We start from the raw sequence: 26,306 nt of genomic DNA, 5'->3' as shown, positions 1-26,306 counted from the left end.
GTCTAAATTTAATTTATTTTAAAGAGAGGATCGTACGCTTTATATAACTTCTAATATGACATTTCTTGTACCCAACTGCAATAGTCCCTGGTGGTCTAGTGGTTAGGATTCGGCGCTCTCACCGCCGCGGCCCGGGTTCGATTCCCGGTCAGGGAACGAGTGCTTTTTTTTTCTTCTTTTTTCATAGAATAGTTCAATAAAGGTAGAAACTTCAAATCTATCTGTTGCCAACAGATATCTGTTTGGAAAATGCCTGTATTAAAGCTAGGAGGGCGAGATCCACTAGGGGGCCTTAGCAAACACCTAATGTGTGCAAACACCTTATGAATAACACACCCCAACCCCCAATATTTTCTGGTTTCCCATTTTTTGTTTATGAAAGAAAAAAGTTTAAAACCAGCAATTTTGATGTAATTTTAGCAAAAATATTGGAATTTGGGGAAAATAAGCTTTGCATGTTTGACAAATGAGGGGTTTCTATTCAAAAAGGTTTACAACTGCTCCACAGATCAACACATTAAAACAGTTTAAATTGGAACGAAAACTTTGAAGCACAACACCATGGAGTGGCAATTGAACCTTAGTCTTAATAAACAGACAGGTTATTTTCTATGAAAAATCAATTTATTTCAAAATAAACACACCTCTTTGTTTCTGTTTTGTTTTTGTGACACATTATAACAGAGCCATATGTCTGATGATAACTGATATATTGGTTACTGAGGTCAGTGTAAACAACAGAAGTCAACCCAGGACTTATCAGAGAACCTGATCTTACACTGACCTGCAGGTATGAGTAACATCTCAAATTAAGAGATACAATTGTTCCTTATGACTTGCATTAAAACAGAAGAAAGAAAAATGCACATATAAAGTATATTTACAAAAAATCATCTAGAAATGAGAGCAAAACAAAGATAAAAAAAACAATGTTTTTTTGCTCTTTTCAAATTAGAATTAATATCCCAAATTTCTTTAAGCACAACACTGAAATGGAAGCTGACACTGCCAAAATATTATTATTATATTATGATGAAATACAATAACAAACCAAACAATTAATTTCTAAATGTGGCATTTTTCAACAACCAATCCAAATCATTCACTGTCAAATTAAAAAACAATTTAACTTTAGAAAATACTTTTTTTAAAATACAAAAAAGCAGAATTTGCTAAATAGTTGAGAAACCTTATATAAAATAAAAATAAGAACTACACAATAATGAACAGTGTTATAAAAATCTTCATCCTCACTGTCCTTTTAAATAAGGCATTTTCTTCACTTCAGGATATCAACTGAAAAACAAGAAAATTATCCATTACAAAAGCTGCAAACTGACAATATCGATTATAAAACAATGGTTTAGTATTTTGGAGGTACTTACACCTTTAACTGTCTCTCGGATGAATTCCTTTCTGCTGCTCAGATCAAAGTGAGGATACTTGTCATAAACCTACAATGAAGCAAAACAAAGGAAGTTCATAAATAAGTATCTGAAAACGTTTCAGGATGTCAAACATTAGTGGAACATATCTATAGCTATTGTAATGAACTACACCTGTGCTAGGACTCCTGCATGAACTTAAAGGAACTGATTTCATTAATTAAAAATCACTGGACTTCAGTTGGTTACATACAATTGCAAAATGGATCAGAAAAGTGAATATGCACCTAAGGTGAAACACCTCATTAGTTTGAAGACACCATTCAAGTTTGATATTCACACATTTAAGGTATCGAAAAAAAGCCACTGTAACCGCTCAAAAATCCATTTTGTCCCGATAAATGCTTTGAAAAAACATACTTTTCGGGTAATCTGCTTCATCGTAACTTCCTCCAAGTTGGCATCTTTCAAGAGATCCTTGATTGCCTCCTTTAACTGTTCTTCAGTAGGTGGTTTTTTAACCATCTTGATCAATGGCTGATCATCATCAGAGCTTTCACTTTCATCTGGAAGAATAATACAGCATAAAAAATAAAATTCTTAGATTTTAACTTCTAGTCTTGCATCTTGAAGCATTTGCTGCATTATTACCCTTGCTCTTGCTTGCTTTCTTTTTCCCTCGGTTGCTGCTGCTGTCAGCTTTCTTGGTTTTTGGGACAGGCTTTGCTGGAGCTTTCCTCTTTGTTGCAGGTTTCTTTTTTGTCTAGGAAATTTGTGAATTAAATGGTGAGTTAAACGTAGTGTGTACGGTCACAACAGCAGTTAAGAAAATCAGAGGGAAAAACTGAACACATTTCTGGGGCATCTGCAGATCTATAAATCAAAAGTGCAACAAAAGTTGTACTTGTTATTATTATTGTGCCATAAATGAAATTTAGCTATTTCTTTCAATGGCAGTTTAAAACTCATTTTTCATTGCCCAATTAAGCTGTAAATTAACTAATTGTTTATCAGCCATTTTTAATGACTGACTTAATCAACAGGCCAAGACAACACGCTCAAATAAGCTTAAATTCATTTGAATTATGTGAAAAAAATTCTGAATTCACAAATAATACTAGTAAGTGTTTTTGTCTAACCTTTTTTGCATTCTTATTTTCATGAACGTCTTGGTCACTTTCATCTGATGCAGTCTGTTCTGACTTTTCTGATTTCTTTGTAGACTTTGTGGTTGAAGATTTCTTCTGAGGAGGAGATTTCTGTTGATTTGCGGACACAATACAAGAAATTTACGAATAGTAATATATTGCCTGAACTGTAAAACAAAAAAATCTGGAGCATTTAGAAAAAAAAAAAACTTTTCACTCACTTCTTCCTCCTTGATCTCCTCTTCAGGAGCATCATCATCATCATCATCATCATCTTCCTCTTTATCAGAAAATTTATCTTCACTGTCTTTATGTTCTTGATTTGCTGTTGCAGACTTCAAAGTGTCCTTACTGTTCTCTTTGCCCTCTTCATCATCTTCGTCATCATCATCACTACTTGAATCAGTGACAATGGGTTTGGACTTCCCGCTTTCTACATTTTTCTGGGTCTTTTTACTTTTGGATGAAGACTTTTCTCTTTTGGCATCTTTGGTCATCTTCTTTTTCTTCTTTAGGACAGGCTGCAGACAGTTAATACACAAAAAGCCATTGGAAAACAGCAAAAGACAAACTAATCTCCAAAATACCTAGTATCACATGATATGAACTGATATAAAAAGTTGCATTGTTATTGTTCAGACCCAAAAAACAAACAAAAACAAACCTCACCTTTCCTGAGTTGGTTGGACATGTAAGAAATTTCATGATCCTCTCTGAAAGAATAATTTGCGTTCCAGACCTCTCCAGATCAAGAGTCTGACAAATGATTCTGAGTTGTTCCTTGTGAAGCCTGCCAGACAGAAAAAAAAAACTAATTACCACACCCACTTTAAACTAATGACAACTAGAAAAATATTTGACTTTATGAATAATTATCCGGGGACCTCTTGTGGAGTTGACATGGAATAAACCACAGGACAAAAACTGGTCTGACAATGTCACTGTCAATAATACCTATCAGAGCACACATAATCTGTGCCTTCATCTCTTTATACACCACTGACGTGTAAATATATTAAGAATAACAGAGTCAAACCAGTTAAATGGACTACCTTTTCACCTTCTCCATTTTTTTGCTGTAAAGGTCACTGTCCTCCCCAAAAGGAAATCCATTAAACAGCCGAAGATTTTTACGCAGTGTTGACGCCTGTAAGAACATCAAGCAGCATTATTCAGTTACAAACTGAAATCTAACAACAATCTGTAGTAACATATGCTTTTGGCCATTTATGTGTTAAATGAGTTCTAAAACTAAACCTTACAGCTCCAGGGCGATCATATACAATTTTATGTAGAGGTTTGAGCAGAGGCGCTTTAAGCTTTCCGATGGAGTGATTAATCCGTGCAATGTCTCCCAGTTTGGCGCCACTTCCTGTGCTCTCAATCTTTGGCTTTTCCTTCGGTTTACTCATCAAATCAAGTCTCTGGATGATTTTTTTCTCCCGTTTTCCTTCAAGAATTTCGGGCTCGACTGCAAAGATGATTAAAAGGACATTACTGCTCTGTTCATAATGTACATACGATCCCTACACTGCATTCCTATTTATATTCTGTATATACTCAATACTGTATATAGCAACTCCACTGTACATTCTGTAAATCATAGCTTCACTTACTCTGCACTTATATGTATATAAAACACTATATTCTTGCACTTCTGGTTAGATGCTAAATGCATTTCATTAGCTCTGTACTTGTACTCTGCATAATGACAATAAAGTTGAATCTAATCTAAAAAACCTAATTACTAAAAGACATGGAATCAGGTATGATTTAATATATGAGCTGAATTATTTATTTTTTCATAAAAACTCAAAGTAAAAAAACAAAGTAATGATACTGTAGTCTGTAAGTAACTGTAATAATATTATTAACAAAAATAACAATTCTTGAAATAAATGCTTTGGCATCAAATGCTGATGTGAATTAACTTACACAATTTGGGTTTAGACCTGCTTTTAGGTTTAGGGCTTTCTGATTCATCCTGCTCTGTATCATCAGATGGACTCCTCTTCTTCTTTTTCTTCTCCTTTTCTTTTATTGAATTTTCGTCCAAAGGAACATCTTCTATGTCAACAGCTTCCATTTTTTCACTCATGATCTCAGTTGCACCCTAAATAAATGGATAAAAAGACAAGTCGCTGTGCTATAATCGTGAATTCAACAGAATACTGTTATTAGACGTGTTATTATTACTAGTATAATTCACATAAACAACAGCTCCATTCGTCGCCTTTAATCACATTATCAATAGTGCGCTCGTGCTGCATAACGAATTTGGCGCGTTTGTGTCTCTGTTGTATAAACCCCAGATACAAACCTTCTGCGTGCTAACAGACTAGGAAACTACCACCAATGTGAGGTAAACTATGTGAAAACAGCGGAAAACGTAAATTACACAATCAAACGTGAGAAAAATAAACGTTTACTCATACATAACCTGGCGACTTAAAGCTTTTAGACTGATAGCGCAGCAGAATAGCATATTCATCCCGCCTACTTGATCACAAAAACAGAATTACATTTCCTTTTGCAGCAAATCGTGGAAGTCCTGCCTTCGTGTACGTGAACATAAAATTGAGAGAAAATGTTACAGACTGTAAAACCTCAGTAAACCTCGTGGACTCATACTTTAATACATATACTCACTGTACGTTAGTGTTGCTGCCAATTGGTCGCGACGGAGGTGCGCAGTAAACATGGCGTTTGAAAAGAGAGGGCGGGCTATCACGTGACCACGCGGACATGTCTATGCATAAAACCTATTCATAGGTTTCACATGACGTCACCATAGATTTCAGTGGGCGGAGCAAACATGAATATTCATGAGTTCAAGATTGGTTCAGAATGATATTTTAATCAGTTTTATTCGGGTTCCATCACACGTAGGTATAAAGGGAAATGAGGACGTAGATAAGTTAGCATAAGTTTAGACATTCCAATCTAAATAGTACACTCAGGATATTGGACTATGTGAAGAATGCAAAGTAGAAGAAACAGTAACTCATGCAATTCTTGAATGTAAGAAATGTGAGGAAGAAAGAAGTAGTATCAGATGGGGTTACCAGGATGTCATGTTTGGGGGGGGGGGGCATTTGGCTTGTTTGGGGGGGCAACATAAACACTTGAAAAAAAAGGGTGCAAAATTAAGCTATAAACTATCTGTTTTAATCAAGCGGCAACCTCGCGCTCTCTCTCGTGAGGCCAATAAGGAAGTGACTAAAACTGCAATTCATCGTCTGGCCGCTTGAGGCTGGCTGCAGAAGAGAGTCAGTGCCATAGACTCCCCATGTTAAAATGCCCAACTTTACAGCAGAAAAAAACATGTTTACAGCCTGATTCAAAAAATGATTTTGGTCTATATTGCTAATTTTGCCTTTCATGACAACTGTGAGGGGGGTGAATTTTTTTATAACTCATCAGTTTAAATTATATTGAGCCTTAAAGTTCTGCATAATTAAGGGCGTGGCCACTTGAGTGACAGGTGGATTGCCGCTGCTGACAATGCCGTCGCGCTAGGTGGGCGTGGCTTCAGCAATCAGCTCCCGCCTTTTTGCCCATTTTCGATTATCCGGGAGAGTCGCGCAGTGACGCGCTGCCAAGATGGCGACGGCCCGCTCTGCACACTTTAGGCTTCAAAACCGCTGTTGAGGAGTCTATGGGTGACGTCACGGACACTACGTCCATATTTTTTTTTACAGTCTATGGTTTTAATGCATATCTTTTCTAAGCCAGGAACCCAGAGATAGGCACAGGGCCCCTATTATAGGGTTATCACGTAAAAGTTAGTTAAACCAGGTCAACATTAATGATATGATGATGATATTATTATTATTGACAGATTCACATATATAACAGATCACAGTGATTGCCTCATGATGAGTGACAGGTCTTTGTGTGAGAAGACATGCTACACGAGTAGGACGAGAGACTTTTTAAATGAATCTGAAGTCACGTTTGTATAGACAAATTTATTTCTTCTAAGCTGTTCCAGACATAGGTGCTACTGTTAGGGCTAAAATGCTTAATGAATTACTCTAAGTAAAGCACATTAGGAGTCTAAAGTTATGAATGACGCCCATTATTTTTAGGAGTTTCTCAAAAAGTTAGAATAAGTTTCTTTGTGAATGTGGCCCCAGGTAAAAAAAAAATGATATGTTCTTTTGAACAGTAAGAGAACAATATTTGAATGTTATTCTCTGGTTGTGAGTGGCTTTGGATAAAAGTGTCTGCCGAATGAATGAATAGATGTAAAGAAAACATGTAGGCCTAGATAAAAGGAAACATATTAGGCTAAAGGGGGTCAGGAGACCTATTGAAATAAAAGCTATTTTTGTGAAACTATAAGAACTGAAATTATGATATAATTAACAGAGGCAACATAACTTATTATTATTTGTTTTATTATTATTAGTGGTGCTTGTCATAGGCAAATATTATTATTATTTTTAATATTATTATTTATTTTAATGGGGTTTGGAGTCTGGGTTTGTTCTCCCTCAGCTAGGGGTGGGTGATATAAGCCTAATAAAAATCTAACAAATCTTTATCCTGATTCTTTGTCATGTTGGTTTTTCTATTCTGCAAGCTGTTTGAGCATCACAGACAAATTAATTTCCCTTGTATAAAGCCTTTTAAATATGAAAAAGTGTGGCAGATATTTAGGCCGAAGTGCATGGGTAAAGATATAAATCTTTATTATTAATATTTATTAATATCAATATTAATATTAATTAATATTTATTAATATCAATATTAATATTAATTAATATTTATTAATAATCTTTATTATTATATATTTGTCTTTATTTTATCTTTGTTATTAAAAAATGAGAACAAAGATACACATTACAAATACAGATATTATACAAATAATGTGTTTTATTTTCAGGTACAAGAGGTGTATTTAGCAGGAGCATTAATAAAATTGAATGAACAAATATAAAAATAAAGCCTGATATACAATGATTCCTATTAAAGCAACTGAATTAAAGTTTTTCAGTCAAGACTATTGAGTGATTTTTCTCTGTGTGTTTGGTGTTTTATTAACATTAAAGGAATAATTCAGCCAAAAATTTAAATGGTGAAGAAAAAAAATCTGAATGAGTTTCCTTCTTCTGCTAAACATAAACACTATTTTGAAGAAGGTGGAAAACCAAACAGTTGCTGATTCACAGTGACTTCAAAGTATTTTTCCCCTACTATCAAAGTTAATGTGGACCAGCAACTGTTTGGTTATCAGCTTCTTCAAAATATCTTCTTTTGTGTGCAGCACAAGACAAAAAAATATTGTAGGTTTGAGACAACATGTGAGTGAATAAACAATGACATAAATTACATTTTAGGGTGAACTATCCCTTTAATTACAGTCGACAGCATATTCTGTAGCCTACAGAGACTGAGGAGTCACGTGCCGATTTGGGTTGATATGGGAGGGGTCTGAGCCGGTCGGCCCTGATGGAAGGATACGCTATCTGTTGCCAGGGCAATGCCTTCAGAACTTCACAGAGGCGCGACTAAACATTTCAGAGCGCTTTCATTTTTGCGCATTTATTTTGTCGACGGAACAGATCGAGACGGATCTACGAATACGCGAAAAAAAAGGAAGAAAGTAAAGCAATGCAAAAACATAAGGCGAAAGAAAGGGGACCTTACAGTAACAAGCTCACACCAAGCGCAAAACAGCGGTGTTTGGAGAAGCTCTCAGGCAGCTCCCTGCAGCGGCACAGAGACCTGAACAATTTACCTCAGTGCACACATATGGACATTGGGAATTATATTGTTTACGATGTAAGTCACTTTGCATTCACGCTGTTACTGGCTTAATCTAACCCGGACATTTACATCTCGCAATCACACATTTAACTACCCTAGCTAACCCAGAACTGGTTTGTCCACTTTGCAGCCCCCAACAAAAAAACCTGGTACAGTATGTGTCATTGGGTTAAAATCAAATTATAACTAAACATACACAGCTTTAGCCTACATCAAAATATGTTGGAAACGTTCGTATACATTGAACATCTCGTTACAATCTAGTGTTCATTCGCAGTTAATTACTTTGCCATTTTGGTCAAGAAGTGCATTCTAAATGCAATGTAATTACAATACGCTAAAACGCATGTGAATACACTTACTTTGGCCAGTACAACACTGTTTTCATCACCTGCTGTAGATGGACCCAGCCACAGCAGAAAGCCTCGTAACTTTTCAAAGACTTGTTACTTTTAAACTCCTGCATTGTGTAGTAACTTAAACCAAAAAAATATATAATTCCCAATGTCCATATGTGTGCATGGAGGTAAATGGTCCAGGTCTCTGTGCTGCTGCAGGGAGCTCGTATGGGTCGATATTTTGTATGCTTGAGAGCTTCTCCAAATACCGCTGTTTTGCGCTTGGTGTAACCTAAAAAAAAACTGTATTCCATTGTTCCTATGTTTTCCATATGTATCGTGTGAGGTACTGCAGTAGTTTTTAACGCAGCAGTAACTTCCAGGCATGGTAAAACAGTGCAGAATTGCGAGAACCACCTCTTAACAACATGTAAACGATCCTGTTTCGCCGTCGGTATCCTTCCAACGTGGCGGAGACTGTGATATCGATGGAGGGGCTTTGTGCTATGACGACAACTTCTCATTCTCAATACTGTACCCAAGAAGTAGCCGCACACATCTAATATACAGACATTTGATTATTTCAGTTGTTTACTTTCATTTAAGACATATCTAACTGAGTCTATACATAAACCTTGTGTGTTTTGACAGTATTAGCACAAAACATAACTTGCTAATCAGGCACAGTTTGAAGGGCTTTTTCGTTTTCGATCCGCGCTTTGATTGTGCTCAGAAAAACCGCACGTCTGAATTAAAGCAGATAAAAAAAAAAAAAATTGTAGTGTCCCGCTGAGTTAACTGTTCGCTGTATATTCATTCAATGCAACGATATTTCTTCGAAAGCAGATCGTGGATACATTTTTATCGTCCACAACCAAAAATATTAACATCTTACCCTCGGCAGAAATCGAGGACATAGGGCAGACCGCACCGCGAGGGCAATTTAGCGTTGGACCTCAAAGTCAGGGGCTCGAGGCTAGAGGTGGGCAGATCGATACTTATATCGATAATATCGATACCAACGTTGGTATCGGTATTGATCGATACCAACGGGAAAATATCGATACTTAAGTTTCAGTTTCTCTCGTTTTGCGACCTGGCCGTGTTTGTCAAAATGCTGCTGCTGTCACAGAGCAGAGCAAGCTCTCAAGAGTGCTGCTCGTGCTCGACACTGCTCTCCGCCCCCTCTCCTGTGTTGTACCGTCACGTGACTCACCACTAGCGCTACCACCAGCAGTCAGGCGCGCGCACCGCTCAGCCGCGCATTTCTAACAGCAGTCAGTCAGAGGCGGAGAGAAAGAGGAGCGTTGTATGGCTGTATTTCAGGCCGATCTACCCTTTTTGTGTTAGCTGTGAAAGGGATACTAGTTTCTATATTTAAACTTCACCTAGATGTGTACCAGACTTAATTATTTTTATTATTTTTCAATAGCTGATTCTCCAAGAGCAGTGGATATTACAAGGCGCCTATCAGAAATGATTGTGAAGGACCTGCAGCCTCTTTCCATAGTGGAAGATGTCGGCTTCAGGAATTTTGTATAAGGAGAATTTGTTTTATATTGTGAAGTAAAACTTTGTGACTTTAAGAAAAAAATACTGAAAAGAAGTGCACTAAAGAGGAGCAAATTTTTTTTTTTTTTTTTAACATGCTACTTGAAAAGAGAATTTGTTTTTACATTTTTTATATTTGTGAAGTAATCATTTTGTAACTTTGTTTATTTAAATAAATCAGAAGTAACCAAAAGTTGTTTCTGAACAAAAGCTTTTGTAGTACTGATTAATAACCCAAAATGAAAATCACAAAAACAAATTAAAAGTCATGAAAATTAATTTAGATTTAGGTTGAAGACACATCCACCTTAATTATTAAAAAGTATCGATATTGGTATCGGTATCGGCGATACTGGCCCTGTATTTACTTGGTATCGGATCGATACCAAATCTAGCGGTATCGCACACCTCTACTCGAGGCCACCTAAAATTACATTTATTTGAAAGCATTTGTGAGAGCTCGATTATGAGTAAATTAGTCCTTTCTGTCTGTGCAGCGCCTTGGATTACTTCCAAACACAAATATATTTTTGCTATAAATGTTCTGTTTCCAATCATTATGTTTCAGTCAAAATCCCATACGCTGCTTTATGGTGGTGGCAACTGGAGTGTCAAAGCTTATTCTCCCTTGTGGACATGCCACTGCTGTTTTAAAGCTCTGTCAGGTAAACTTTTCATTGGCGTTCTGTTCTCACATGATGCACTTTTTCTGAGCTCGTACCCCCGAAGCGCGCGCACACTCCGGAGCAGAGGGTGGCGGTAATGCCACCTAATTACGCTGGATTCCAGCCGCCGTTAAAAACCAAGTAGAAGAAGACGAAGGCATTGTTGTTGGTTTATCAACCTTCTGTCAGGAGCCAAGATGGGCAGAGGATCACCAATTCCCCCAATGCTGCGGCAAAAAATAGTGGAGCAATTTCAGAAAGGAACTTCTCGGAGAAAAATTGCAAAGAGTTTGAAGTTATCATCATCTACAGTGCATAATATAATTTTAAGATTCAGAGAATCTGGAACAATCTCTGTGCGTAAAGGTCAAGGCCGGAAAAAAAGACTGGATGCCTTTGATCTTTGGGCTCTTAGACGGCACTGCAAAGACAGTGAAGGTACATTTTCTGACAAAGAGGAAGATGATTCCAAGGAGGAAGAAGTGAGTGAAAAGGTTTTTTTTTCCCCTAAATGCTCCCAATATTCCTTTTTTTCTTCTTCTTCTTTTTTTTTTTTTTACATTTCAGGCAATATATTACTATTCGTAAATTGCTTGTATCGTGTCGCCAAATCAACAGAAATCTCCTCCTCAGAAGAAATCTTCAACCACAAAGTCTACAAAGAAATCAGAAAAGTCCGAACAGACTGCATCAGATGAAAGTGACCAAGACGTTCATGAAAATAAGAATGCAAAAAAGGTTAGACAAATTTTTCACATAATTCAAATAAATTCAAGCTTATTTGAGCTTGTTGTTTTGGTCTGCTGATTAAGTCAGGCATTAAAAATGGCTGATGAACAATTAGTTAATTTACAGCTTAACTGGACAATGAAAACTTTAAACTGCCTCTGAAAGAAATAGCTAAATTTAATTTATGACACAATAATAAGAACAAGTACAACTTTTGTTGCACTTTTGATTTATAGATCTGCAGATGCCCCAGAAATGTGTTCAGTTTTTCCCTCTGATTTTCTTAACTGCTGTTGTGACCGTACACACTACGTTTAACTCACCATTTAATTCACAAATTTCCTAGACAAAAAAGAAACCTGCAACAAAGAGGAAAGCTCCAGCAAAGCCTGTCCCAAAAACCAAGAAAGCTGACAGCAGCAGCAACCGAGGGAAAAAGAAAGCAAGCAAGAGCAAGGGTAATAATGCAGCAAATGCTTCAAGATGCAAGACTAGAAGTTAAAATCTAAGAATTGTATTTTTTATTTAATCTTTTTTTTTGTCTGAGTTTGAAATGCGGTATTTTTCTTCCAGATGAAAGTGAAAGCTCTGATGATGATCAGCCATTGATCAAGATGGTTAAAAAATACCCACCAACTCAAGAACAGTTAAAGGAGACAATCAAGGATCTCTTGAAAGATGCCAACTTGGAGGAAGTTACGATGAACCAGATTACCCGAAAAGTATGTTATTTCAAAGCATTTATCGGGACAAAATGGATTTTTGAGCGGTTACAGTGGCTTTTTCGATACTTTAAATGTGTGAATGTTAATGCATTAACAAAATATCAAATTTGAATGGTGTCTTCAAACTAATGAGGTGTTTCACCTTAGGTGCATATTCACTTTTCTGATCCATTTTGCAATTGTATGTAACCAACTGAAGTCCAGTGATTTTTAATGGATGAAATCAGTTCCTCTTAAGTCCATGCAGGAGTCCTAGCACAGGTGTAGTTCACAATAGTTTACAATAGATATAGATATGTTCCACTAATGTTTGACATCCTGAAAAGTTTCCAGATACTTATTTATGAACTTCCTCTTCATTGTAGGTTCATGACAAGTATCCTGACTTTGATCTGAGCAGCAGAAAGGAATTCATCCGGGAGACAGTTAAAGGTGTAAGTACCTCCAAAATACTAAACCAGTGTTTGGTAGCACTTTATTTTACAGTCCTATTCCTCATATACATACTATGTACTTATTATTACCCCTAAACCTAACCCAATCCCATGCAGTTACCTAGTATTATCAGAACTTTCTTATTTAAATAAACCAGTGTTTTATAATCGATTCTGTCAGTTTGCAGTTTTTATAATGGGTAATTTTCTTGTTTTTCAGTTGATATCCTGAAGTGATGAAAATGCCTTGTTTAAAAGGACAGTGAGGATAAAGATCTTTATTACTCGAAACTCGAATTTTATTACACTGTTCATTATTGTGTAGTTATTATTTTTATTTTATATAAGGTTTCTCAACTCTCTAGCAAATTCTACTTTTTTGTATTTAAAAAAATATATATTTTCTAGTGTGGGTTTCAAGAAGCCAATCATTGGCATATATTTTGGGAGTGCCCAGTGATAAAACCTTTCTGGGTGGAGTTTCATAAAGTAATGGAAAGCATACTTAAAACCACAATGCCTTTGCAGTTCTCTACATTATTTTTTGGAATAACTGATTTTCAAACAAGATCCTCTGAGAGATACCTATTTGGCATTTTGACATCTGCTGGTAAAAAAGCGCTTACAAGGCGTTGGCTGCTTCCTGAACCCCCCACAATACAAGAGTGGATAGATATAGTAAATGATATTTATGTTATGGAAAAGATTACTTTTTCCCTTCGACTTCAGATGAATGTGTTTAGAAAAGTCTGGTCTAAGTGGGTTGAATATGTAAAGCCATTACAGCCAGACTTTGTGGAGATATAAAAAAAAAAAAAAAAAAAAAAAAAAAAAAAAAAAAAAAAAAAAAAAAAAAAAAAAAAAAAAAAAAAAATGTACCCTTCTTTTCTAAGTGTGTAATGATTGTGTGGTACCTGTGGAGTGCTTTTTCCATATTGGAGGCCAGCGGACCCTCTCCACGGTCTCCAAGGACTGGGAACAAACTCTTGACTTTGTTTAGTATGGAGTATGATTATTGATTTTGTATCTGTCCTCCCCCGAATGATAGAAATGATTGTTATTATATTATTATTTAATTTTTATTTTATTTTGTTTGTTGTTGATCTTTGATTTGTGTTAAAAAAAGAGAAAATGGATGGGCAGAGAACAGTGTAATTGCATCTGCTAACTGTTGTTGATGCTGCTACATTAAAATAAAAAATTTCAAAAAAAAAAAAAATATATATTTTCTAAAGATTATTATTTATTTTTTTTTACGGTGAATGATGTGGATGGTTTTGGTTGTTGAAACATGCCACATTTAGAAATTGTTTGGCTTGTTATTGTATTGCAGAACAATATAATAATAATATTTTGGCAGTGTCAGCTTCCATTTCAGTGTTATGCTTTAATTCTAATTTGAAAAGAGCAATTTTTTAAAAATCTTTTTGCTCTTACTTCTAGATGATTTTTTTGTAAATATACTTTATATGTGCATTATTTTTCTTTCTCCTATTTTTATGCAAGTTATAAAGAACAAACGTATCTCTTAATTTGACATATTACTCATTACCTGCAGGTCAGTGTCCTGGGTTGACCTCTGTTGTATACACTGACCTCAGTAACCAGTATGTCAGTTATCATCAGACATACGGCTCTGTTATGTGTTACAACAACAACAACAAAAAACAGAAACAAAGATGTTTATTTTGAAATAAATTTATTTTTCATAGAAAATAACTTGTCTGTTCAATTGCCATTTGTGGTGTTGTGCTTCAAAGTTTTTGTTAGGTAGGTTTGTAGGTTTAATATTTTATAAACAAAAAATGGGAGGCCAAAAAATGTTGGGGGGTGTTATTCATATTTTATTAATAATAATAAAGATAATTAGAATAATTTTAAGTCACCTTATGCTCCATAAGGTGTTTGCGGAGGCCCCCTAGTGGATCTCGCCCTCCTAGCTATACAACGCATTTTCCTGCTGTAGGTATCAAGCAGATTTGAAGTTTCTACGTTTATTAAACTATCCTGTCACAAAACAAAAAAATATATAAAAAGAAATCGTTCCCTGACCGGGAATCGAACCCGGGCCGCGGCGGTGAGAGCGCCGAATCCTAACCACTAGACCACCAGGGACTGCTGTAACACAGCGCAAGAAATATCGAATTAAAAGTTATACAAAGCGTACTATCTTCTCTCTAAAATAAATTAAATTTAAACAATCAACTAATGGCTAACACCCCAGTGCTTCTAAAGGACTACCGTGTTTAAATTCACCTGCCAGCAAATAATGAAAACTGAGAATTTTCCTTACATTACAATACATGGAGTTAATATAATACAAATAAATCACAATAATTTAACAAACTAGATAAATTCAAGAAGAAATTATTATAATTACATTTAAGAAGAAATTATTGTCTTCACGCCACACTCGACTTAGTTTCTCGTTGTGGCCAGTAGAGTTCGCAGTACTATACGTTTTAGGGCTTTAACATTTCCTGTCATGGCCCATAGAGGTCGTAGGTTGCCGCTGAAGGTTGAAGTTGAGGGGTCATGACTCATGTTGGAGAGTGGCTTACACTAGCTGAAACGATACAGCTAGAACAACAGTAGGGACTTACATCCACCAGACTGCTGGAACTCAACAGGAGCCGATTCACCGTTAAAACAAACCCCCAAAGAGGAAAGGCAGAATCTGTCTTTAGGGTAAGCGATGGTTTGAGTGCTTTTATCTTGGTTTGTGTTCATATGGATTGCTGAATCAGCGTTAGTTCATTTTAGAAGCATGGCAGGCCGTTAGTACTATTTATTTCTGTTAAAAGGTCCAGTAACATGCAGTCAAAACGCTTCTTAGATATATGTATAATTTATAGCTTGACGCTGTACTGACGAACATGCTAACGTTAAACTACCTATCAGATTGTGCTACCGAAAATATATTTGCATTGTTTTAGGGGTAAGAGTAGGTGTGGACGGGTAGGTTTAGAGTAGGGGTAGTTATGGACATTAAAAAAAGCCTTAAACCACATGAAAAAGATGCTGGTAGCATAAACTGATATGTAGCATTTTAGCAAGCTAACTAACATAACTTATCTTTTTAACGGAAGGTAAGTTGGCACAATCTGAGCGAGTAGCACAAATCGGCGAAACACCGGCACATTGAGGTGTTTAAATGCGCATTAAATGTCTGATGTGTTCTATTTATTGTCTACACATGTCAAGTTAATCCAAATAAAACTGGCAGGTGCTTTATCCACGAACTATTGCTAATGCTAAAACGTTAGCCGCTCGGCTAAAGTTAATGTCATGGAAACGTGCATCAGTTTCATCTCCTTGCACTACACAAAGATAATAATATCTCATGGATTATAAAAGGCATGCAATGCAGGACAGTGCAGACAACTGAGTTAATGCAAAACAACTGTATTCATATGTAGTTCAGTGACCATAAGCTTTATACGTTTATTTGACTGACAGCAGAAGAAACGTGGAATTGCATCAGACTGAGCACCGCGCCTTGTATTATTACAGTATATTGCTTAACGTCAGTTTGATCGATACCGTAAAAGTACCACGCTACTATGAGTAACATAAGTATACATTTTTTTTAATGGTGTGACCGTCTCAATCATCACTGTACCTTGGTACTATTGTTTATAAGTCTGTTTAATAAACTGTAAACATTTCTGGCTTATATGCATGTTTTGTTGTGTTAGTTAATTATTTACAAATGTTGAATAATTTACTCCATTACTGATTTTTGAAAGGTATTTGGGGGGTGGGAAGTTATTATGAGCAGGCTGATATCCCTGACTGTTAGTAGATTTAAAGTCAGATAATTTATTAATACATGAGGTGGTCTTGATGCTTTCATTTAATGTCAGATTTGTGTTTTTTATTTACCTTCATTTTGGAAACCGATGTAAAACTGGTGTATTTTCAGTGCCCTATGTGAATAAAAGCATTGCTTGGTGAAAATATGACATGCACTGTTATATTTCAGGTGTTTGTCATTGTTTTAATGGTTCTGTACAAAGCAGCAACTTTGTGTTGGTTCTGTCCAAAGCAGCAACTTTGTTTTTCACTCTGAAGTTGTATCCCAGCATGCATGATAGTTACCAGGTTCTTGTGTCACCAAATTGTCAAGCAGGGTTGCTTGGCACAAACCGATCTGTCTGTCTGTCTGTCTGTCTGTCTGTCAGCTGCACGTGTTTATCAGCCTGCGCCTGCACATTCTCAAAAGTTTATGGTCATTGCCTTTTGGGTTGCCAGGATTTTCAGACTGGTGTCTCTGGACTCTGTTCTTTTGAAAATCTTCCAGATTCAGCAATCGACGGAGAGAAGTCATGAGAAAGAGAGAGACTTTGTCAAACTTAGTCTTAACCCTCTATGCTGGAATAGGAAAGGAACTCTTCAGATAAAAGTTCAGATAAATAGGAATAATTGACCTCAAATTCTTTCATTATTAATTTATTCACTCTCATGTTTCTTAAAATGTGCATGACTCTCATTTTAATGGCAAACAAACAGGTCTGTGTTGTTAGAGCTGTTGTAATTAATGTAAAAATTGGGGTTTCAAGCTTCAGGATGGATGCAAATAAATAATGAAATTATCATATATGTGTTTCTTATGACTACTGTTCTAGAAGTCTTATAAAAGTTTGTCGTTATTCAATTGTTGACCTTAAAATCTGCATTAGCTTTTAGCTGCATTAAATTATTGTTTGTAATTTTTATGCATTTACTGACAATTCTAATTTAATTTTTAATTCAGTTCTTATTGTCACTGCTTTTATTGTGTGTATTGATGCAGTATTGTATATACAACAATCCTAAGGTACTATGAAATTGATCATTTAAAAAATTTATTTATTGGATTAATTAAAATTGCATTAAAAGGATGACCAGCACAAACTTGAAGGTTTCTCCTTTTGTGTTCTACCAAAGAAAGATTTATGAATGGTATGAGGGGGAGTGCATGACTGATTTTTCATTTTTAGGTAAACTATTCATTTAAGGCATTCAAAGTTTCATTTGAAGGTTCAGTTGGATCCTTTGGGGAAATTTTCTAAAATTTCCTCTCAGCGCATCTCTTGAAATATCTGCCATTAGTAGCTTGCATTGTTGGTTTGAAAGGAGAGTGGCACTGGTTGGTTGGGTAACGGCATTACAGTAAGGTTAAAATCATTAACATTATTTATTGCATTGGGTATCATAAACTAACCATGAGCAAGACTCTTTTATTTTTTTTTATTATTTTTTTTTATTTTTTTTAGCATTTTGTTCATTCTAGGTGGGGTTTTAATGAATACACTACCATTAAAATGTTTTGGAGTTAATAAGAATTTTAAAAGAAGTCTCTTATGTTCACCAAGGCTGCATTTATTTGACTAAATGTACTATAGAAACATAATTTTTGTGAACTATTATTTTACATAGCAATAATATTTTTCTATTTTAATATTTTTTTCAAATTTTAATTTATTCCTGCGATTGCTTGGAAATTTAATGTTCAGCAGCCATTACTTCAGCCTTAAGCAATGTCTTCAGCAATCATTTTAATATGCTAATTTAGTTCCATTTGTATATTTCTTTATTAGTAATATTTTTGTAGAAGCAGTGATACAAATTTTTCAGGATTTTTTTTGGGTTTTATCAGTAAGTGGAAAAAAAAAAACCATATCCTTCACATCACAATGAATGAGATCCAAGAGTTAGTTGTGTAGTATGCTTGTTTGCGCAGATCCCTGGATGCCCGCCGGTGCACTCGCCCTGGCCGCACACGCAGACTCGATGGCCATCAGCTGACCCCTCCCCCCAGGATGACGGTGAGAGAGCGGCTTCGGCAGAACATCTCGGCCGCCTTCTACCGGCACGGCCTGCTATGCGCCTCCTACCAGTTCCCATCATTCTCTTCACATCTGCCAGCATCCTGGCCTGCTGGTGAGTCTGCAGTCATGATATTTTGATTCAAACAGGAAGTAATAGAATAGGAGCGAGATTTAAACTAATCAGGCACACAAAACTCTCTCAAGGTTGAAGTACTTTATGTACTCCTGTGAGTTGGGAAAAGTAGCTTATCCGAACAAATCTGTGAGTGGGGTGTTTTCGGCTGAGGAGAGGGCTAAATAGGAAGGAAACTGGCTTGTGGTCAGTGTTTTGCACAGTTTGATTCGAAAGCAAGATTGTGCCAGGAGGACTGTGTGTAGCACAAGCACAAAAGTGGAGCACTGAACGCTTTTCTCATGCCTTTTCTTTTAGCGTCAGTCAGCAAAATGTGAATTAAATGTCTGATAATTCAAAAAAGGGGGCAAAATCCATGTGGAAAAGAGTGAGTGAGTGAGTGAGTGAGTGAACATTTCTCTCAAAGAACAGCCCATTGTCTACAGCTGCCTGGAGGAACAGAAGTAGGCTTTGCCACACAGATGTCTGAGTTCTTTCTCAGCTAGAGACGAGAAGGTACTGGGCAGTTACACAGAATAGCTTGACTCCGCCTCGAGGACAGATAATAAAAGAACTTAGTTGAACTGAATTTGAACGCAAATTAAGCACACAGAATGATCATCCATCTGGAGAGTTTACCAGTCCTTCCTTGTTTGTATTGCAGCCTGCAGGCAGTATTGTGGGTCTTGAGCAATCATTTTCTTAGTAAAAACAAGAATTTTCCACTTTCTATCGTTGGCTTTCTTAGAGCTTGCCTGGAGGATATCAGAGATGACAAGTTAATCATACTGATCTGTGCTCCCCTCCTGGTGCAGCACCTGTGACTGACTGATTGAATGCTATAAACTGTCAGTAAACATGCAAAAACAACACTTTGCATACTTATCGCCCTTTTCATTCAAATATGATTTGTTTTATGGATCTTGTATGGCTCTTCATCATGAGGTACCGTGTCTGTGAGGAATTTGAAAAATAGATTGCTTTGTTTGTTCCATGCTTTACCCTTTTCTTTAACAGTTATCCTCTGCTGAAGCTGCCTCTGCCAGGAACAGGGCCTGTCGAGTTCACCACTGGAGTACGAGACTACTCCACCCCATCCCATGAGTCCCAGGGCGACCTGTCTGAGCGCCCTGATTGGGTAAAATTAAATGCTTTCGGTTTATATACAACAATATACAAATTTAAGTTCTGTGCATTTTAGAAATAAGCATTATTATGCATAGAAAATCCAAAGAATCCTGTTTCCACAAAAATATTAAGCAGCACATTTGTTTTCAACATTAATAATAATAGTAAATATAACTTAAGCACCAAATCAGAATGGTCCTGAAGAATCACTGCAGCTATATTGTTATTATTTAAATAAATGCAGCCTTGGTAAACATTAAAAAAATCTTACCGACCACAAACGTTTGAATGGTTGTTTACAATATAACAATTTTGAGGAATGTAGCCTTTCTGTGGAAATTTATTGGCGTGTTGCCAAGGCAGGCATTGGTTAGAGATTGTAAACCTTGCAAATGCTCGGTGTGCGGTGTGTGCTACACTGTTACAGACATTAATATGGGCATTGAATCATTTTGTGTATTGTACTTTCTTATCTATCTGACCTAAGAAGACAATTTCACCTGGTGGACAAAGGACCATTAATAGAAAATCCCATTGCCTTGCAATGTAAAAGTGACATCTACACTTGTGGCCAGCAAACAACCACCTGCCACACTTCAGCATCATGGAATTAGCTTGGTCAAGCACCACTGAGAATGTAAAAGTCAAGTTTCTTTGAAGACCTGATACTATTAATCTAAAAATGCTGCTTTTCGCTGCAGGTATCGGGGGTCCTCCGGTGGCCTACATCCAGCAGGTCTTGGTCAAGGCAGCGGGTCTCACCATGGGACAACAGTCTGTTCCTGTGGACGTGTTCCGCTCTCCCCTTGGGCGTGTTTTCAGTGTTCTGGAGGAGATCAGAAACCATGTTTACACAGGACAGGTCTAATATTCCCACCCTGAATTATAAGCTTCTGTTGATTGATTTCAAACGATTTATGTTTGCGCTTGTTACCACACATTTCTTAACCTCATTCTTTCCGTTTTTCATTATGCTTCTCTTCTTAGAAGTTTGGAGCGCTGTGCTTGCAGGTGACGGACCTGTTGCCAGGGTTGCGGCGCATGCAGGCGGTCCTTCCAGAGCACGGCTGCCTGCTGGTATCCCCTGGCAACTATTGGCAGAATCGGCGTGACCTGTTTGATGCAGATCCAGACTCCTGAAGACAGTCCACCAAACATGAACCCAAAGGCCTTCATACTTCAGCACTCTGAAAGGCAGGAATCTGCACAAATAAAATTTAATCTCTGCTCAAATTAAAGTTACCCACGCTTTGTTTAGTATCCTGTGCACTCACTCACCCCATTTTTACTCTGTGTGATTTTTAGATTTACTCTTTGGTGTCCCGGGGAAGCAGACGGGTGTAAGCATGTACAGCAAGAAGGAGATTTGGTGACGTACACCATCACAATTGCACTAAGCTCCTATGATGCAAGGTCAGCCTTTGCAATATTTGGAATAACTGTGGTTTCTAAGACTGGCGTTATATTTTCAAAATCTAGTTTTGGTTTTAATATTGTTTGTAGCGAACTAATCATAGTTTTCAAAAATGTTAAACATCTCCTGTGTGTGTTTGTGATTTTTGACAGGTTTGTAGCCAGTCTCCGAGCACGTCTGAAACAGCTTCATCCTTCAGTGAACTGCAGTCTGCGGGAAGACCACATGGTGCATGTCCATTTCAAAGAGGAGATTGGCATCGCTGAGCTCATCCTCTGGTCACCACCTACATCATCCTTTTGCTTACATCTACTTCTCCACCCGTAAGTGTCACCTCTACACATTTTCTGTGTCATTTATTTTTTTATTTTTTTTTAAGGAATTAATCATCTTATTTAGCAAGGATGCTTTAAATTGATCATTAGAATGACAGTAAAGACATTTAATAATGTTAAAAATGATTTCTATTTCAAATCGACTTTCATAAAAAAATACTGGAAAAAATGTTATCTTGAATTCCAGAAAAATATAAATCAGCACAAACAGTTTCAACATTAATTACAATAAGAAATGTTTTTCAACACCAGATCAGCATATTTGAATGATGTTCTTTTATGATTTCTGAAGAATCATGTCACACGTTGCTATCCTAGGCATTAAATTACATTTTAAAATATTTTTTTTTGCGATTTTAAAAATTAACGTTCCTTTATTAATATATTTCTCAAAATAATTTTATAATGTATTTTTAAATGCTGCTCAGAATTTAGCTTTTTTTTTTTTACTTTATTTTATTTTTTTATAAAGTGTAAAATTTTCACGATATTACTGTATTTTTGATCAAACACATGCATGTATGGTAAACATGAGACATCTTGAAAAAAAAATACAAAATTAAGAAATATTTCCAATCACCAAACTTTTTGCATTTTTTTTTTCCTGGTTTCGGAATATGTGTTGCACCTGTACATTCTTGACCCTGGAGTTAGAACAGAGTGTCATACTATTGTCTCTGATTTGAAACAATAGGTGATGTTCTCTTAACATGTTTGTAGATGTTTCCATAACTATTTTATTTAAAGGCGACCTATTCTCAGGGGAGTATCTGATGTGCATTTAGTTTCTATAACCTTCATGGTGAATATATTTGCACAGCATCAACAAAGAACTATCAACAGTGCTTATATTCTGATGTTGATGATTTATATGCACATCTGTTTATGGCCTCAAAAACATTTGGTTTTGTGTGATATATTGAAATTGCTGTAAATTCTGTAGTGAATTATTGCTAGTGTAATATTATTGAGCCTTTGATTTGTGTCCATTACTCTTATTATATTCACGGGAATGGCAGAGTCAAAATGACTGTAGATATAGTGGCTTGCCAGAAATGGGAATATTCATAGTGTTTTCTGTTGCTCTTTTATGTTCTTTCTCTAATTAATCATTCATAGATTTTTTTTCCAGGAGCCTCTGGGAAAAGCAGTAGAATTGGCAGCAGAAAGCTTTAGATTAACATAGCTGTTTGGGTTTCTGACTGAGCTTTTGCCAGAAGGTTGTTTCAGTCTGGTCTGGTGATTATCCTCAGAACAGCACGTTCAAGCATCAAGAATTCACATGCCTTCTTTCCAGCAGCATTTTAATGGATTTCAAGAGCTCAGTGACGTTGAAAATGCTCTTGACTAAAATAATTCTGGTAATCCCTGCCTCTCACTTCATAGGAAAGATCGACATGGTGAAATCCAAATGGGGCTTGGCTCTGCTGCTGTGGTGACGGTTCTCAGCTCTCTGTCTTATGTCTGTGGGACTCTGCACTTTGTTTGGCCTGACAACCCACGCTGGAACGGAGGGTAGGAGCTCAGCCAAAACACGCCTTCATTCATACCACTAGAATGATTCGGTGCATCAGTATCACAGGGCTGCTATAGACTTAATCCCTCGGGAATTAAAATGTCACTGTTTGATCTCTGAGCAGGTTGATGTATAACCAGACGTCAATAATAATGATAGCCGTTTAGGGGAATTATATTGCCAGGAAGTGTTTGAGTGGGCAGGGATAGTCGTCCTCCAGCCTATAAAGCTGCATGTGTGGACTTACAGTCACAGTGGTGTGAGCTCAAGCTGTCCAAACAAATTTGACCTGGTTTACTAGGACAGGCTGCAGTCAATACATACACACTATCTAGTCCACATGTGTACTCCATGTTGATCCAAAATACAACAAGGATGCAGAAAGTCAAGTCTGACAGAATTTGTCTTTTTTCTGATATTGTTATCAATAATGAGCTAGCTCCTCACGTTCCTCACATTCATATTATTTTCACATCAGAGATTATTTAAACAATTTTCTTTCTGGTTAGATTTGGTTGATTTTCAGAGGGTGATTTGTTTTGTCCGCTGCTGTTCTGCAGGGAAATCTTCCCTTACCTTGTGGTGGTAATTGGTTTGGAAAATGTCCTTGTCCTCACCAAGTCTGTTGTGTCAACACCTGTCGACCTTGAAGTCAAGCTGCGTATTGCTCAAGGTCAGAGATGATGCATTCATCTGCACTGTTAAAATATGTGCACTGAATTTCTTGTCCTTTTTTAGTACAGTTCATTCACTACTAAGCACTCAGTCTTACTGTTGTGTAGTGACACTTAAAAGGTTTATATGTATTAATTAAATTTTTGCCACTAAACTATATGCAAATTAGGTTTAAAAACTATGTATAAAAATATAGAATGTCAAAATTGCTACATATGTTTTGAAAAATACTGCTTTAAACATTTTATTATTGTAGGTAACGTTTATATATAAGTCCTTAGCAACTTCTTGTGCTGTTTGATTACTATTTTTTTTCCAAGTATGGGATGTGAATATTAGACCAAATTAAATCACCACTTGTTCTGTCTTAAGGTCTAAGCAATGAGAGCTGGTCCATCATGAAGAATATGGCCACTGAACTGTGCATAATTCTCATTGGATACTTCACTTTTGTACCAGCAATTCAGGTGAAACTCTTGTAAATAACTCTGATATATGATCTGCTTTTGGTGGTAGTTGTGCATTTCCCTCTTATTTTTTTCTTCTGTGTGTAGGAGTTTTGTCTGTTTGCTGTGGTGGGTCTGGTGTCCGACTTCTTCCTGCAGATGTTTTTCTTCACCACTGTGCTGTCTATTGACATCCGCCGCATGGAGGTGAGAACCACCCACATAGAGAACATTCTAAAAATTTATTTTACAGTACCACATGAAATGCACAAATCATTCATTGCTTCATTTGAGTATCTGGAATGTTCTTTTTTTCTCACTTTCTCAATTCTCACTTCTCTATGTAAACAGTTGGCTGATCTGAACAGGCGTCTCCCAGCTGAAGCGGGATGCCTCCACCTAAACCAGGCCCTTTACGTCCACGAGAGACCCCTCCGCCACCCCGCCCTTCTCCCCACACCATCACCCTTCAGGCTCCTGCGTTCCGAAACCTCCGCTTGCCCAAGAGGCTCAGGGGGTGTGTACTTCCTAGCCCGCACACGCCTGGCCCAGAGATCATCATGGTAAAAATTACACCCTTCAAAGGTTCATTGCAACATTTTGAGCTGAAAGCCATGCCAATGTAATATTAAGAATAAAACATTTATTTAGAACTTTTATTCATCAAATAAATATTAAATCGATCAAAAGTAACAGTACCATAGAGACATTTATATTGTTACGAAAGATTTCTATTTCAAATAAATTATGTTCTTTTGAACTTGCTATCCATCTAAGAATCCTGAAAAATAGTAAGCAGTACAACTGTTTTTCAAAATTGATAATAAAAAGAAACATTATTATCAATAATTATCAATAATAAGGTTGGAGTAATGGCTGCTGAAAATTCAGCTTGCATCACAGGAAAAAAAAAAGAAGATTTAAATATTAAAATAGTTATAAATTTAATAAAGTTATTTTAATTTGTAATATGTAAATAGATGTTGTTTTTTTTTATAAGATAAATGTAGGCTTTGTAAGCATAGATACTTATTTTAAAAACATTACAAATCTTACTGAACCCAAACTTTTGAACATTTTAAATTATTTGCATAAAAAAAAATAAAGAAAGCATACAATATTGTTTAATTTTATTTGAATGTGTGTCCCTGTATTTAATAGGTTGGCACTGTGATCTGGATTGGGATCTTGGTCTACACGGACCCTGCTGGTCTGAGGACTTTCATTGCTGCCCAGGTGTCAGAGCAGAGCCCTCTTGGGGAGGCGGGGCTTCCTCCTCACCTGGGCGTTGCTCCAGTGTTTCCTGGTGGAGACCCAACCAGCACACTGAGCGTGCTTCCTGCCCCTGAACCCACTCCTCTACCCGAAAACCAATCCCGGGGTCACCGAGCAGCCCGCCCAGAAGTTGCCCCTGTGTCCAGCCCCCAGATCACTTGGGGCCCTGAGGATGAGGAGCTATGGAGGCGGCTTTCTTTCCGCCACTGGCCCTCACTCTTTAGCTATTACAATATCACTCTTGCAAAGAGGTGGGCTACTCTCTCATTTCTTGATAGATGATATGATTTTGGCCCTTTCTTAACATCTTATTTTATCTTTTGTGTAACACACTTATGCCCTGCTGTCGTTGCCCTCAGGTACATCAGCATTCTTCCAGTCATCCCCGTCACGCTCCATCTAAGCCCACAAGAGGCCATAGACACACGCCATCCCCAGGACACACGCCACGCTCCTCCTCCCAGCATCAAGACCTCCGATCTGCAGACAGACCTCACACTCTACAAGTCAGTCACACTTCAGCTGTCTGGGTGTTCTACCTGCTTTTAGAAATGTCACTTCTGCAGTCACTAATTCAGTTTGAATTATTATAACAAATTTAACCATAGCTTGGGCAACAATGCACCAGATGTTTTTTAAGAAATGAAACACCAAATATACATTGCTGCTTTCCTATTGTTTTTGTTTATTTTAATTTTATTTATTTATTTGATTTCATTTAAAAGTTCGGGGTCTGTTCGATTTCTTTTAATGTTCATGAGAGTCTCTTCTGCTCATCAAAGCTGCATTTTATTTCACCAGTAATACAGTAAAAACATGAATTTTGAAAAAAAATATAAAAT

At 36.8% G+C, this 26,306-nt stretch overlaps 2 protein-coding genes, 2 non-coding genes and 1 pseudogene across 7 annotated transcripts; 3 read left to right on the top strand and 2 right to left on the bottom strand.

The window, feature by feature from the left end:
* The first annotated feature begins 84 nt into the window (after nucleotides 1-84).
* On the top strand, nucleotides 85-156 carry trnae-cuc (transfer RNA glutamic acid (anticodon CUC)). The gene has a single exon. It is a non-coding gene; the product is annotated as a tRNA-Glu (tRNA).
* A 477-nt stretch (nucleotides 157-633) lies between these two features.
* On the bottom strand, nucleotides 634-5,316 carry LOC113074044 (protein DEK-like). Of its 2 annotated transcripts, none has more exons than XM_026246757.1 (11): nucleotides 5,183-5,316; nucleotides 4,469-4,646; nucleotides 3,796-4,004; nucleotides 3,586-3,680; nucleotides 3,203-3,323; nucleotides 2,755-3,054; nucleotides 2,525-2,644; nucleotides 2,037-2,148; nucleotides 1,806-1,951; nucleotides 1,386-1,454; nucleotides 634-1,296 (listed from the first exon to the last, which is right to left on the bottom strand). In XM_026246757.1, the coding sequence occupies exons 2-11, from the start codon at nucleotides 4,629-4,631 to the stop codon at nucleotides 1,285-1,287; spliced, it is 1,347 nt and encodes a 448-aa protein (XP_026102542.1). In that variant the 5' UTR covers nucleotides 4,632-4,646; nucleotides 5,183-5,316; the 3' UTR covers nucleotides 634-1,284. The 2 variants fall into 2 exon arrangements, with proteins under 2 accessions (XP_026102542.1, XP_026102541.1); XM_026246756.1 differs by having other exon boundaries at nucleotides 5,056-5,192.
* A 5,676-nt stretch (nucleotides 5,317-10,992) lies between these two features.
* Nucleotides 10,993-13,136, top strand: LOC113074043 (protein DEK-like). Of its 3 annotated transcripts, none has more exons than XR_003280586.1 (6): nucleotides 10,993-11,344; nucleotides 11,481-11,600; nucleotides 11,938-12,049; nucleotides 12,165-12,313; nucleotides 12,464-12,577; nucleotides 12,682-12,750. XR_003280586.1 is itself a non-coding variant. In XM_026246755.1 (6 exons), exons 1-6 carry the CDS (start codon nucleotides 11,060-11,062, stop codon nucleotides 12,980-12,982), a joined length of 732 nt encoding a protein of 243 aa, XP_026102540.1. In that variant the 5' UTR covers nucleotides 10,993-11,059; the 3' UTR covers nucleotides 12,983-13,136. The 3 variants fall into 3 exon arrangements, 2 of the variants coding, with proteins under 2 accessions (XP_026102540.1, XP_026102539.1); XM_026246755.1 differs by lacking the exon at nucleotides 12,464-12,577 and adding an exon at nucleotides 12,971-13,136 and having other exon boundaries at nucleotides 11,496-11,600; XM_026246754.1 differs by lacking the exon at nucleotides 12,464-12,577 and adding an exon at nucleotides 12,971-13,135.
* A 1,657-nt stretch (nucleotides 13,137-14,793) lies between these two features.
* trnae-cuc (transfer RNA glutamic acid (anticodon CUC)) lies at nucleotides 14,794-14,865 on the bottom strand. Its single transcript has one exon. It is a non-coding gene; the product is annotated as a tRNA-Glu (tRNA).
* Nucleotides 14,866-15,251: 386 nt separating this feature from the next.
* LOC113074042 (sterol regulatory element-binding protein cleavage-activating protein-like) lies at nucleotides 15,252-25,970 on the top strand (annotated as a pseudogene).
* The last annotated feature ends 336 nt before the right edge of the window (nucleotides 25,971-26,306 follow it).

The sequence above is a fragment of the Carassius auratus genome, unplaced genomic scaffold (genome assembly GCF_003368295.1).
Source record: "Carassius auratus strain Wakin unplaced genomic scaffold, ASM336829v1 scaf_tig00013521, whole genome shotgun sequence".
NCBI lineage: Eukaryota > Metazoa > Chordata > Actinopteri > Cypriniformes > Cyprinidae > Carassius > Carassius auratus.
Note: the sequence above shows the minus strand (reverse complement) of the source record. Positions and strands in the feature narration are given on the sequence as shown.

Excerpts from the sequence above, each read along its gene's own strand:
- LOC113074044 (XM_026246756.1), bottom strand. The coding sequence starts at position 5,106 with ATGTTCACGTACACGAAGGCAGGACTTCCACGATTTGCTGCAAAAGGA. Across the intron at positions 2,645-2,754 it reads AGGAGATCAAGGAGGAAGAA|AAATCTCCTCCTCAGAAGAA; the intron begins GTGAGTGAAAAG and ends GCAAATCAACAG. Across the intron at positions 2,149-2,524 it reads AAAATAAGAATGCAAAAAAG|ACAAAAAAGAAACCTGCAAC; the intron begins GTTAGACAAAAA and ends CAAATTTCCTAG.
- LOC113074043 (XM_026246754.1), top strand. The coding sequence starts at position 11,060 with ATGGGCAGAGGATCACCAATTCCCCCAATGCTGCGGCAAAAAATAGTG. Across the intron at positions 11,345-11,480 it reads ATGATTCCAAGGAGGAAGAA|AAATCTCCTCCTCAGAAGAA; the intron begins GTGAGTGAAAAG and ends CCAAATCAACAG. Across the intron at positions 12,314-12,681 it reads TGAACCAGATTACCCGAAAA|GTTCATGACAAGTATCCTGA; the intron begins GTATGTTATTTC and ends TCTTCATTGTAG.